The sequence below is a fragment of the Plectropomus leopardus genome, chromosome 15 (genome assembly GCF_008729295.1).
Source record: "Plectropomus leopardus isolate mb chromosome 15, YSFRI_Pleo_2.0, whole genome shotgun sequence".
Lineage (NCBI taxonomy): Eukaryota > Metazoa > Chordata > Actinopteri > Perciformes > Serranidae > Plectropomus > Plectropomus leopardus.
In genome coordinates this window covers 9,067,124-9,082,299 of record NC_056477.1, presented here as the reverse complement: position 1 = coordinate 9,082,299, position 15,176 = coordinate 9,067,124, and the positions used below count along the sequence as shown (strand labels likewise).

Genomic DNA, 15,176 nt, shown 5'->3' with positions numbered 1-15,176 from the left:
TCAGCCTGCCGAGCCCCTGGCCCAACAATCACACCACACCACTATGAAGCCCATATGAAGGCAGTAAAATCAAACTCAAACCAGATCCCAATTGGTTTTTATGTCCCCTGTGTGTGTGTGTGTGTGCGAGTGCACGAGCAATGGTTAAGAAAACTCTGCACGCACATTAAGAAAATATTGTTATGTCAGCCTGGGTGCAGGCCATCTCAAAATGTGTGTGTGTGTGTGTTTAAGTGTGTGTGAAATTGAGTGAAAGAGAGACAGAAAGAAAATGAGAAATCCAGCACGGTGAGTGTCAAAACAAGAAAAGGTAAACCTTTTATTTTCTTCTCAGTATACATCACAAAATCAACAAAAACATTCTACAGTACTTTAAAAAAGGAGTTTTGAAAACAATAATTATACAAATCAGATTTGCCCAGCGAGTCTCTAAATTGCTTAAAATTGCCGTGGAAGGCCTGACTGAGCAGAAGTCCGTATTAAAAAAGACACAAAACAAGAGAAAGCAGATAAAAACAAAATGCCAGTAACCAACTTCTTATGTTTGTGAGCAAACAGTAGTAGCATTGATCAAAGCACTGAAGACTAAAGAGTGAAAACACACATGGATAACAAAGTACAGCGCTGCTTTTAGAGCATCTGTACAGATGTTCCTTTCAAGGCAAAGCCAGAATTTTCCTGGATGTGTGGGGCCACTGGCCTTTGGCCACGAGGAGAGAGGATGTATCAGTAGAGGCCCCTCTCAGATATAAGGTCCACTGGTGATAAGTCAAACCTAGCTCCAGCTCCTGTGGTGTGATTTGCAGAGGGTCAAGGGTCAATGTCCATGGGAACAACTGTGAGGATGGCATCCTCATTTCCACGGCGTACAACTACTCTCAAGGTGCCTTCCCTCTTGATAGCGGCACTGACGTCTGTTGCTGATGAGATTCTCTGGCCGTTGATCGAGATGATGACGTCGTGCTCCTTGAGTCCAGCACTGGAGGAGAGAAGAAGAATCAGAGATGATTGACTGATGGCATCAAAACCGGCAAATACATGTGCAGATAACAGCAACATATCATGTCAGTTTTGCTTTCCAGGCCTGTATGTCCTAGCTGAGTGATATGCTATTTTGACACACGTGGCAGACGTGAGGATGTCCTGTTTGTTCAAGATGACCATGTGATCACAACATCACCAGTTTAAAGTCATGGTAAAGTGATAATTCAAATGTGTTCTGAGTTTGTCACAAGATGTGTTATTAAACACCTGACAGAATTTGAATGACCAAAAAAATCGCCAAGTATTTAAAAGAAGGTCTTAAAAATCATGAAAAAATGCACAGTATTCTCTGATCTGAAACACTGGGGGCGTGTCCACTGGAGGAGCAGAGGCCACACCCAATCGCGGGACTATAGAAATGATCTACAGTCACACACTGAGGGGGCATGATGTCGCTGTCGTTGGGTTCTGTATAAAAATGCAAGGACAACATAAAGATGGGACTTCGTAGTGTACAGACAACCTCTGATTCATAGATACACTCTGAATATCGAATAGAGCGCTTTTAAAGTCCGACATATATTTTTTCTTTGTTCTTCTAATTTAAAAACATGTCAGTGAGCCAAACCATTGCACTGGGTGGCATATTCCTTCATTTCAATGAACACAGGCACTGTAATTTATTTTGAGTCAATCCCACATACAACATCCTGCTGCTGGAAATACTCAGTGGAGCGCCAAACATGTATTTTTCCAAAGTTAAAAATAGTCCCAAACAAATGCTCTATTTTCCCTTGTTTGAGTAACCTTTGCTAAAAATTACAGTGCTCAGCTGTTTAAGAAAATTGAAAAGGGAAATTTGTCATGACCCATTATTTAAAGATTTACACCTTCAGTTGGAATCAATGGGTTTGAGAGACGGACAAAAACATTATTGGTTTTGGTCTTTTCATTTGTTGGCAATGATAGAAATCTATAATAACACCAGCCTTATTCTTAAATGATTTAATGTGTTGGTTTTATAACAATTTCTTCCCCCTGCTTGCATAATGTTTTCCTATTTCAATTTTAGTAGAAAGAATTAAAACAACAGATTTATTTAACGGCCTACCGATGTAAAGGATCACAAAATACACATCACTCACACAAGTTAAAATCAAGTTGTCCTCATTGCTCGAATTTCATGCAAACAGATCAAACTTGTACTTTGGTAAGGTTTGTTTAAAGGTCCTTAAGCGCAATCTGAATTTACAAAACATCTGTTGTACGAATTTTAATTATGGAAAAACCACAATAGGAATGATAGCACAGCAAGTTAGAGCGCTAAGTGAATAAAATATGTCAGCCAAACATACAGCCATAATGAAAAAAACAAACTAGTAAACCTGAAATCACACGCAGACCGAGGCAGTAACCAGCAGTGATACCAAAAACTAACTCTCAACACAGCTGCTAAATCACAGCCACATGTGAACACAGACCACCACACCTTCACTTGCAAGTAACGGCATCCATAAACACAACTGCAGCTCCTCATTACACTCAGCTGCTCCAACACCTCTGACAGAGCAAATGGATGGTTCTCTACAGCGGGATCAGGATTTCCAAAGGCCATAAACCGATGCAAAAGAGAGTGAGAGATCAAAAGCATGAAAGTGCAGCCTAGAAAATAACACGAATTAAAAAAAAGAACCACAGAAATGTTATTATGCAAAGAGCAGGGTGATTTAAGCAATGAGTAAACTTCTGACGAGGCCCTGTAGGGGACATTGCTCTGGAATGGGATGGGTGAGCCGGCGCAGGAAAACCACAGCGTAGCTAGTAACTTCCCTGCATGAGGTTTGAAGGAAATAGCTGACCTCAGCGTCTCCCGAGCCCTACTCTGCTGGAGTTGTGGTGGTGGCTGATTGGAGTGGGCTGCGATTGTGGGAGGAGGGGGATACTTTAGAGGGCCAGGCACTCCAGGCACGCCGGAGTGAGCCATGAATTTATGTTCTACTAAGACAGTTGTGTAGGAGGCTTTTCTTTTTTTTGTGTGTTCGAGTGTGTCTCTATGCGCACACTCGACAGTTAGAGGAGAGAACTCAAATAAAGGAAGGAAATGAAATATACTGTCTATTTGCACTGTGAGAGGGGAGCAGGAGCTGCAGGGAGAGTGATGAGAGTGAATCAAGTGCACATGTGCAGCACAAAGTGCCAAAGACAATATCCAATGGCTGAGAAAGAGTCAGAGACAATTTGCATTTGCACTTCACCGAAAACCATAATGCTACAACCAAGTCAGTTTGACACTGAGCCCACTCTAATGGAGCCACATGGGCAAGATATTTTCCTTACGTTGCAGCTGGCGTCTTTGCGATGACCTCCATCACGTAAGCCCCAGAGGTGATGTCAGGGAAGTCACGGAGTCGAGTCTTCAGCTCTTTGGCCAGCCTAGAGACAGAAAAGATGATAGATTTTTTTTTTTATATTTAGCCAAAAACAAGAAATGTAGATGTTGCAATTTCCCATTGTCAAAGCATAATGATGGGAGTCATTTAAAGCAGGGAAAGGCAGTTAAATTTTGGCGTAACTGGACAAAGATCTTGAGCATACTGTAATTCAAGTGAATCGAGAGAAAACTCGACTTCTGCACCTCCTCTTTTAATCTCTCGTATGTCTTAAACTTATGTTATCTCTAAAAGAGAGAAAATAAATAACAATAAATGCAATAAAAAAACATGTCAATATGGACAAAGCATTTCAGAGATGAAGCAAAAATGTTGCTAATAGTTTGGCCCTTAGACAACTGGAGCCAAAGGCTCGTGGTTGTAGCTTCATGTTTATGTAGCCAACGTTAGCTATGGATAACGTTGGCTATAGCTAATGTTAGCCATAGCCTCTAATTACAGTCTGTTCTTTGCCTCACCCCCTGCTACAACAGACCACCTTGCCAGGAGGAGAGCTGGCAGCCCTTCTGGAGACAAACCCCAGTCAGCAATCAAAATCCAGCCAGTGCAAACCCTGGCGCCAAGGAACCAGACCGGATCAGATAACTTTCTGTTGCTGCTGTTGCACAGGTTAGATCCGGTGCTGCCACTGGCCACCAGCCCCGCTGTGACACCTGGCATCTGGGGGGTTTGCGCTGGCTGAATTCGAGCCCCTATAGTCACCGCCTGAAGGTCCATCTCCCAAGTTGCTGCCCGTTTTTGGTCTTATAAACAGAGAGAGAGAGATTGTTGCAAGGAGGGGCTGAGAGAATGAGCTGCATGCAACTGTGCAATGAAACAGGATTAAATAAATCAATGAATGAAAAACACTGGATTACTGTGTAAAAGGCTTGCATATGCCTGTGGTTGGAGGGGCTTAGGACAGAAAGGGGAGAACTGTCCAGATTTCTGTCTACTCTAGCTTTATTTCTGGAGACATACTGGTGCTATTTCACGGGCGATATACAAAAAAAGCATGCAACTTACGCTGGAGTGAGAGTCATCATCCTCACACCAATATACTTCTTCTTTGCAGCTCCTCTCCCTGGAGATGGACAACAACACAATACAGATACGATCATTTTTCATCCTCTCGCCTGCAACAGTCGGGGTTCTTAGTTTTATGAGGGGATTTGTTTTCAAGAAATAAAAATCCTCCAGGGTATTTTTTTGTATGTATGTGATGGAAATATTACTTTAGATCAGACAGCAGATCACAGATTGTCTCACATATCTTGCACGTCTTACTGGACAGGGTTTACATCCACATACTCCATCTTCAACGTGTTTCATCATCTTGTTTTTTTCAGTTATTTCATCATATACATAAATCAAATAAGAAGCCGAGCTGGCAGCTGCATATAAAATACGTATGTGCTGTTCCAAAACACTATGCCAGGTAAAGGGTGAAAAGCAATAAAATAAAAGAACAGCCTGACACATACTGGCATTTTCTACTTAGTAGTTTATTTGCAATGTCATAATCCTTTTGGGTAATGCTTGTCATAAAGCTAGAAAATGTATTCAATATATCTCAAGAGACCACACAGAGATGAAAAATAATGCATGTGCACATGGGATCTTGGTCCAGCTCTTGCAGCCAGTTTAAAAAAATTGCCTCCTACGGTTTGTCTTGGTGATTCAATAGAAGCAATAAAATGAAAACATAATAAGTTGTGTCGGCGAGAGCTCATACCTCTGGACTGCCTGTCGTACGACTCTGCCAGGAACTCTCGGATTTTGTCTGAGGGTATGGCGAAGGAGATGCCAGCCGTCACTTTCAATGTGTTGATCCCAATCACCTCGCCATCCTGAAACAGCCAACGTCAGCTTAGTGTCTGTAACAAATTATTATAACATGTTTATTGAAATGTGAAAATGGGTCTGCCACCAAAATAAAAAACAGCTTACCAGATTTACCAGAGGCCCTCCGGAGTTGCCGTACTGTGAACCAAAAAGACACATCACTTATTATTTGTGTTTATTAGAAAAACAGAACATGACTATTTATCTTCATTAACTTACATTTATGATGGCATCAGTCTGAATGTACTCCATGTCAGAGTTGCGGAGGCCCAGCTCTCTGCCCCCTCGCTGAGTTGTGCTGACGATTCCGGTTGTAACTGTGTTCTGGAGGGAAAACGGGCTGCCGATAGCGACCACAAACTCCCCTGGTCTCAGGTCTGACGAACGGCCCAGCAACAGCACAGGAAGCTTATTCTGCCAGTGAGAAGTGACAATATTGTCATATTACTAGAGGTCAAAGTGACTGAGAGAAAAAGACAGATTCATTAGACTTTGCAGAATAAACAAATGGTCATTTCCACCACTAATTAAGAACAAATGCATAAAATGGACAATTTCAAAATTCAGATTACATGAGGGAATGCAAAAAGGACTGGCATATGTACACATGTATCAGTCACTTTAATTTAATGCTATTTAATACCTTTTCAAGACAATTTTTAACCAAATTTAAGATTGATATTTGGACAAAAGATATGTATATTTTTTTCTTATTCAAGGATTGCAGGTAATAAAGGTAAGTAGTATATATACCGTCCTGAGCAGAGGCAGGTTTTATGCAGAAATTAGGTTATTTGAGTGAGTTAGGTTAATCTACAGTTTTCAAACAGCTAAGTGTAGGTACAAAGTAAAAAGACAGAATTATGTTCAGTGGTAGGTTTAAAGATTGATAACATCAGGGATGTGGAGTTTCTCGCACGAGCTTGAGTCATTTTCACAAAAAGAAATTAAAACATAGATGAACGAAATTAGATAAAATGATTGTGGCAATTAAGACCTAATAGATTCAAATTTAAGACTATCTAAAGGCAGTTTAATATTAATAAAAAATCAACTAAAGATATTTCAAGACTTTTTTATGACCTGCAGACAGTGTTTACAGAAAATGTATTATGGCAGGAGCAGGTAAATGTAATCATGCGCTGAATAAAACTGCCACATGGGTGTAGGTTTTGTTTCAACACATATGAAAGGGGTTATCTGAGGTTCCTCTGCAAGAAAATTTTGAGCATCAAAGATGTAATTTTCTGCATACTGGTTAATTTTATCTACCATTTTGTACCTGTATGCATAAATATATGGTGTAAAGGTCTTAAATTTTATCCTCTGCTACTTTCTTGTTTTCTGTACCTATGCGTATGAGCAGACTTTTAAAGGTTTTCTCAAAATCAAAATTCAGGATCAGTACATGAGTGAGGTTTAACTCTCTACTCATTTGGGCTATATTTGGCTATATTCTGCATGTGAAAAAAGCATGTTTTGTTATATTGTTAATCTGTTCCATAGGAAAATAATCTATTACTATTGTGTTTTGTTGACTGACAAACTGTCATCACAAGAGACAACGTATTCCCAACGTTTCTCACGGGTACAGCTCTAAAAGAAATTTACAAACTCAGCTTTGTTTTAACTGCAACAAGTCCACTGGGCTTTAAGGACTTCTCGAGATCACAAGTTTTATGAGTGGACAGCAGGAAAATAATTACGGCAAAACCACTAACAGTCTTCTAAACACAACCCACGCAATGCTGCATGGCAATGCGCCCACACAGAAACAATTACTGCTTTTCCACCGCAGTAAGAAGTGACATTTACGCCAAACAACTCAAAATGCTTAATAATCATGATCAAAAGCTTCTTTGTTTAACATAATGTAGCTGAGCTCATTCCTAACGGCAAGGAACAGGCCACAGCTGCTGGAAAACTGACTGATATAGAGTAAATAATGAGTACCTTACGCTCTGGTTTGCCTTGTTACATTGGGCAGTGGAAACCAGGCTACTGTAAGCAAGCCTCTGCAGACAGACATGGTATCTATTTATCCATCCGCAGTGACAGTTTTCTTCTCTGAATGAAATAATCTCTGCTGGGCAGCTTGCAGTCAAAGCCTGCACGCCACCACATCACATTGAGTCAATGAAGAGACCCAACGCCCTCACAGCAGGCGAGCACTATCTTCAAAACCAGAATTACTGCCTTGTGGTTGTATGCCTCAGCCAACCACTGAAGTTGCACTTTACAATCATGTCTGTCCAGACTTATATAATACATTTAGTGAGGAGTTTGAAGGAATTCAGTAAAAGATATTAAGGGTAATTTTTAGGGCAAAATGTGAGTAATTTCTCTAATGACATGTATGGCCCCACTTAACAATTTCCAGTGAGAAGCATGATTTTTTTTTTTTAAACAGGAGTACAAAGGGCTGCAACAACAATCAACTGAAGCTCAATATCAGCAAAACCAATGAGTTTGTAGTGGACCACCAGAATACAGGACAGAAGGTAAAAGATAACACCTCAAATAAAGATGTTGCTGCAAATGAAGCCACAACATCTAAAATGTAGATGCTTCACACATCTTCATCCCAGCAGCACTGGAGATGTGTGTTCTGCCATCTTGCAGTGTCACCATTACTGCAGTGTCAAGTTGCGGTGTCCGCAGCTACGGGCTGACAGTTACAGCAGCAAAGGCTGTCAGTTTTCTAAACGTGTGTAAATTGTTGGCACAGATAATAAACACAGATGAGTAGATATTTAAAATTGATTATCGTAAAATTAAAACCTTTACAAGCACACCTACATGTTCTACTCATGGTTAGAATTGCTGCCATCACTATGAGCAACCACGACATATTCAGCTGAGAGTCACTCACTCATTAAACTGAAACTGGACAACATGTCCACTATAATGGCCAAAAAAGTGTTTTTGTAGAACATTATGATGTCACAGTGAAGCTGACCTTTGCCCTCTTTAATATAAAATGTCATCACTTCATCATTTCATCCAGTTAGACATTTGTAAAAAAAAATTGTCATCATTAGCGTATAAATTCTTGAGTTATGGCCAAAAATGCACGGTCATATGATCGCATGGTTCAATTTCATATCAGTTCATCCCTGACTCTTTTTGTGCCTCGTGATGAAATTCCCTCAAGGTGTTACAGACTTATCACATTAAGAATGGGATGGATGAACAACTTAAAAACATAATGCCAGGGGCCACGGCTGTTGCTGGCGTAGAGGCATTTGAAAAAAAGGGCCTTTCCCGAGTGCTCCTCCTATGTATCCATTTTGTTTACTCAGAGTTATAAATAGAAACCAGAGGAGGCTGCAAGGTAACTGAGAAAGCAACATGAGTCGGCACACAGACAAAAGGTTCTATGTGGAATATGTGTACCCAGTCAAACACTCAGACAAAGTAGACAAAACACAAATCATTTTTTCTCAGTCATAAAATTTTACACCTTATTGCCAGTGCATGCATTTTGCTCGGTGTTCATAGATGTCTGCCAAAATAAAGAGAGCCTACTCCTGATTTACAGCTATACATGACAATAACTAAAAAACTTTAAATGAAATTAGGAAATTGGATTGTGGGAAAGCATTTCAGTTTCACTTTTGACTCAGTCATTGTGTGCTACACTTTACTTTAAGTTATTATTAGATGATGACAAAGATAGTGATAGCTGGTAACTGAGGGAGAGAACCTTTCCACCCTACTTTCCACCTTGCCTCACACATGCATGCAGATAAACAAATGCCAAACATACAAATGCCCGAGGCTGTGTTCCTGATTCCTGTGGACTTGTACGAACATTGTGGGGATGTTGAAAGCAAACATGGCACACACACACACACCCAGGCTGCAGAAGTGTGTACATAAACCAGGAAACATGCATTTAGTTTGTGCATACACACACAAACAGACACCTGACACAGGGGTAGCAGTTTATAATCACCCCCTGCTGCTCCTCTCCCTTCACACTCCCTGAGAAATAAGAGTATAACCAGATGGAGAGGAAGCAAGAAACACACACACACACACAGAGCTGAGAGAGAGAGCGGACGTCAGGTGGATGTGAGTCACTGCCAAGACATTCAAGACTCTGCCGGGCACTGTGATTATGATAACAGTTAGTGATACTGGTGGTGTCATGGTGACAGTTGCTATCAGGTGAAAACCTCCAAAATGTCAACTTCAAGGATTGTTCTTAGCTTGACTGCAGGTAATTATGTGTTCCTGCAGGATTTATGGTGTTTATGAAGGTCTCCCCAAAGCTCACACACACCCACACAAAGTCACAATACATTCAGAAAAATGATGCACAAAGAGTGCAAAATGCATCAGTGTGCTGACAACCAAACAGTACCTCAGTGAGAAGGCAGAGCAAACAGTGAACTCACTGATTCACAAACGTTTTGAAAGACCCTTTAGTTTACATATCACTTACCAATTGTGACTAGTCAGCAATCTGGAATGAGTTGTGGAAAATCATCCCGCCATGTGAGCCCGCCTCTCCTGACCACCCAAGTGACTCACCCTGCTATTTCAGACGAAGGTTACGAATGCACTCGTACTTCACCCAAAGACGCTATGGCCACACTTAAAGGAAGGAGGCAAGGTGAAAGAGGGGAACAACAAACACCGCAAACCACGGGAAGAGAGTCTGAGAATGTGAGATGAATGAGTCAAGCACAGTTTTGTTTGATATTGCATGCAGCACACGTTGGCAGGAGTAAGCTTATGACCCATAGAACAAAATGGTTTAAGACCCAGCAGGGCATCAGTTTGAGAATATACAGAAAAATTAACTGTAAGTACTGCAGAGTTTTTGAAAAAGTCTTCAAGGATTAGGGGCGTATCACTAAATTCTGGGTCCCAAGCAGTCTGTGTGGGCCCCCTGGCCTTCCTCTCTTGATCCATGTCTCCCTTACACATCTTGAGTTTGCTTATTTTTATTTCTTCTCCTCTCTTTTCTTTGTCTTTTTACTTTTTGGAACTCCATTTTTCACTTCTCTGGGGGACACATGATAGTTTCTTGTTATTCCAGCAGCATAAGCAGGTGGCATTTATAGAAAATTGTGGGTCAACTTAACCTTTTTTTTTGTTTACTTTTTAAGAAGGAAAGGGGCCTTAAAAACCCACCAACATGGAAGATTTAAGATTTACTTGCTCAAAACAGAACAGAAAACAGAAATACAAAAACAAAAGAGGACAAGATTGTGCAGGTGAGATTAAGAAACATCTTGGGACTCACGAGGAATCTCCCCTAAATAAGGATAATAAACAAATAAGGAAAGCCATGTAATCAAGAAAAGAAAACAAACAAGCAAACACATTCAATAAGTAAACGTTCAGTTAGCTCATCAAACATGGAACCACTTCTGTCCTGGTTCCCTCACCTAATTTTAAACTCCTCAGAGCAATTCAACCAAAAATAAATTGGTTCAGAACCAGGAAAGTTGGTCCTCAGTAGGAACAAAAAAATAGCAGTTTTTTCTTGACCTTGAGAAGTCAAGGGAGAAATCATGCAGTGGTGTCAATAATACTGTGCCCATGCTCATTTTTTTGGGGTAAAAACAAATATTTGGGAGAATAGAGCATAGGTTCATAGGTAAACAATGTAATCTACAATTTTGAGAGACAGAGAGCCTCCACTAGTTGAAAATATAAAGTTCAGTCTTTCAACCAATGTATTCAGACAGTTTGAATGTTTAAATACGTTACCCTAAAGTAACATCGTTACAATGTATGCTACAACAGGGTAACAATTACAATGTACTATGAAATACCTTGATGGTGGTTGTTTTTTGGTCTTTGCTCTCAGGTATTCATATCAGTGTTTCATTAACACACACGCACACAATGACGCCCCTGTCGAGGATAGCATCTACTCTCCGAAAATGAAAGCTGTCACAAAGGAGTTCTTGAGTGTTTAGATAGGAGAAAAAAGTGGGGCATCAGATTAAAGGAGAGAGGACTAAACAGATTTGACCGAAGAAGTAGCTGCACGGGGCACGTGATGTAAAAAATTCCAGACTTTTTCTGCATGCAGACAGGTTTTGTCACACTTTGGTTGTCAGGGACACCACTGCGAAGCAACAGTAAGACAGATAAGCAGCCGGAAATAGCAGCAGAGTTGCTATAGAGAAACGTCATTGTTTAATGTTACAGCCTGGGTCGTTTGGAGGCTCATTTAAAAGTCATTACACTAACTACCATTTTATGACCAGAGGACCAGGTGCAAACTTTAACTCCAGTCAAACGGGGATGGACTGTGGGTTAATAGTTTCTGAGGCATATAGGAACTCACAGAGAGAGGGAGGAGGTTGCAGGGCATGAACTCTCACAAACTCAAGTCTGTAAATTAAAACCCACACACCTGGCACTGCTTGGATATACAGCCAGACCACTTGAAAATACACACGTTTAGACTAGGAAGCTGCTCCGGTGGAGTTACCATGTGACCCGAACTGTATATAAACGCAACTGGAGTCACTTCACGGTCTCAAGTTCCTTTCATACAGGTGACTTCAAAGCAGGGAACATAGTTTTATAAGTTCCACCTTGCAACATTCAGAAATACACAAAGGTATGGGGTTTTCCGGCTGATGTCTGAATGTGTGCCCTCAGGGGTGTAATGCAGATATAAATGGGGCAAGATACAGCACGCTCACGCATACGTCAAGTCAAACGATCAGAAGATCATTTTGATTGGCGAGGGGGCACATACTGTGTCTTATATGGCGTGTGCATGACTCATTTATGTGCCTGTTTGTGCATGTTTGGAAGACTAGAAACAACGGTTATGTAGGCGATTGCTGCAACCATGATTTTTACACACAAAGCCACATACAACACGTGAGCTAGATCTATGCTCTGCTGAGCAATTCCTCGCACAGTGAGTAAGATCAACATGTTCAAATCACACTGGCTGAACCATATCCTTGCTGACACCAGTACGGAAACCACTATGGTTTCCATATGTTGTTGGGAAGGTTTTTTAGTCCATATAAGAGCAAACATATGTCTGCGAGTTCTGTGTGTATGTTCCACTCTGGGTAGTTTTGCATGAGAGCTCAGAGGGCGTCTCGGCTCTGGGTAGACACCACAAAAACTTTGAACTGCAACAAATCCCAATGATGAGAGGAGATGAGGTCTTCATTTGCCTCTGGACGTCTACCTAAAGTATACGAACTACAACTCATCTGCCATGACCTTGAACGGGGGAAGAGGTTTGGATAAATGGATGTTTAATTGCTTACAATGCGCATGCGGAGATAAAAGTGGCAAAAGTGAAACCTATGGCCGTAACTCTGATTCCTATAGGTTTTATATGTCTAGGGCTGTTATAGTGTGGTCTAGTCTATTCTTTATATGGCTGGAGGAGGACACTGGAATCTTTTCAAGCAACCCAGAGCGTCCCTTGATCCCAGTTTAGAAACCAGAAGAGCCCTGCCTGCATGTGTTGCACTTTCCAAAGGCCTACACCCAATTGTGGACTATGACACTTGTAATAAATTTGTTAATAGATAATAAAAGACACAACTGGCATAATTACAAGAGACCACATTTTCTTAGTTACCTCTAGATGCCTAATTTTGCCAGGTTTGAGATATATGCCTACAATGAGGCTGAAGGGAATTTTGTTTGTAGTATTAAGAGAAGTTTCAAAAATTCAAGCGCAACATCTCTTCACAGATAATCAAGAGAACACACCGAGAAGAGTTTGCATAGGGGACAATGTCTTCAGTAGAAAGTAGCTCCATTAAACAACATACACAATGAGATCTGTGGATGATTGGGCAGAGTAAACTTGTTTCTGGCTAGACTTCTTGCTGCTGAATCTGTCTAAAAATGCCACTGCTGTGAGGCAGTGTTGCACTCAAGACCACATAAACTGAGACCAAGTCATGACCAAGACCAGAGCATATCAAGACTGGGACAAAACCAAGATTTTGAGGGGTTGAAACCAAGTCGAGACCAGACAAGTGTAAGTACCAGGGCATGGCAAACGTATAGAATATGCAAACCATAGGCACTCCTCAAATTGATCTGAAAGATCCACATTCCCATGAAAACGCCCACAGATAACAAATGAAATTCCTCTTCACTCACCTCTTCCATTGCTATAGCTAGGGTGGGTGATGTGGTCCAAAAGTAATATCCCAATATTTTAGGCTATTTTTGCAATAACGATATTCTTGATATAAAAAATACTGAAAAATGGTTTAGTTATTTATATTTTCAATAACATACAATTGCAATAAAATAAGAGGAGAGAGAGTAAGACGCTGTGCTGCTGCCAGAGGAGCTGCTGACTAGGCTTACTCTGAGCAATAAATCACTAAAATGATCTGAAAAATCTTCAGATGTTCATAAAACATTCAGAATGCTCAGTCCTAAAGATGCTACAAACCTAACTCTTCCACTATGGAGCCTATAGCAATTTTTATTATCATTTATGGTTGTTTTTGCTGCCATTGTGTCAACAACTCAGAGTACTGCTATTATCACAAAATGAATTATTCGTATAATATATACTCTGTACATGTGTTGGCTGATTTGTGGTGGTTGATGAATTCTCTGTATGAAAATTTACCTTCAACAATCAATCAAATACAAACACTAAGAAGCTGAAATCAGCTTAATCATCTTTATTTAACAATCCTTTTGTTGCGCTGGCAATTTAGTAATATCCCTGCAGTTGTGGTCTTGACTGCTTTTGAGTGAATTCAGAGTCTTTTTTGTCCAATATTGAGACAAGACCAAGTAATAATAAGGGTGAATTTGAGATGAGAGCGAAAACTTAAAAAAGTGGTCTTGAGACAGAGACCAATTCTTGAGTACTACAACATTACTGTGAGGACAATAAATTAAACTCCAGTCACCTCAAGTGCAGCGGATTTCAGAGAAGGATCACAAAACCCGGCCAAAAAAACCCCCAAAATATATCTGCTTGGCTATGTGCCAGTAAGAGTAAGTTTGAAAATGTGGTCTTTCCTATTTTGCGTAAACTAACCCTTAGAGGCAAAGTCAAACAATATAATCTAGGCTACCAATCCCACTGACAATATTGATCCCCAAAATTAATTATAGCCTTGACTCTAGTTAGTCCAAAAATGAAATTATTTGATAACCACGGAATATTTCTATACACCATTGGACATCATCCGTCTATAACTATAACTACAGCCGTGGTTGATTTGAAATTTTTCTATCATGCCTCATAGGCATCTTAAGTGACGCCATTCACTGGTAACCCGAAACAGTTTTGGGGTAAAGCTACTGTCTCTTCAGCAAGCTTGGAAAACGATTACGCAGCCAGAAAGTAGGCCAAGACAAAGTGCATCAAGTCTCAGCAGGGCAAAATAGTGTGTGACTGTGCATGTATTTTCCTTGGCTCTGTTCCCATTCAACTGCATCCTTAAGCATGGGAACCATTTTAGTTAAAGGGACAAGAGATGAAGGAGAGAGTTTGGGTCAGGAGGAGAGGAGGATGTGATTCATTTCCCCTCCTTCTGTCTCTGAAGGACGACCTGCAGTGTCTTTCCACTGGCAATAGAGCGTGTCGTCCACGTCCCTGCTGTGAGTCGTCTTAAACCCGTCCATGCGCAGTCACACACGGATTTGAATAATTGATTGCAAGCTTGCATTTCTCTGTCTGTACTGTTCATCTAGGGAAATGTAGACATCTCCCACTTCCTGGGGAAACATTTACCCAATGTTGCTGATAAACAGACAGATAAATGCAGGAACACATGGCTACACAGAGGCACATTCCTTCTCTTTCCTCTCTGCGCGCACACACACACACAAACACACACACACACACACACACACACACACACACAAACACACACACATATTCCAATTATAGCCTAGTCCAACCAGCACCAGGCAAATTTCCCAGAGAGA

At 40.7% G+C, this 15,176-nt stretch overlaps 1 protein-coding gene across 1 annotated transcript in view; it reads right to left on the bottom strand.

The window, feature by feature from the left end:
- Positions 1-293: 293 nt before the first annotated feature.
- The window catches only part of htra1a (HtrA serine peptidase 1a), a 32,977-nt gene continuing 18,094 nt past the window's right edge, over positions 294-15,176 (bottom strand). Inside the window, exons 4-9 of the mRNA XM_042502157.1 lie at positions 5,478-5,672; positions 5,364-5,396; positions 5,149-5,263; positions 4,440-4,497; positions 3,322-3,417; positions 294-979 (exon numbers count right to left, since the gene is read on the bottom strand). Of these exons, the coding sequence (XP_042358091.1) occupies positions 811-979; positions 3,322-3,417; positions 4,440-4,497; positions 5,149-5,263; positions 5,364-5,396; positions 5,478-5,672 (666 nt within the window). The 3' untranslated portion in view covers positions 294-810. The remainder of the gene's footprint in view (positions 980-3,321; positions 3,418-4,439; positions 4,498-5,148; positions 5,264-5,363; positions 5,397-5,477; positions 5,673-15,176) is intronic.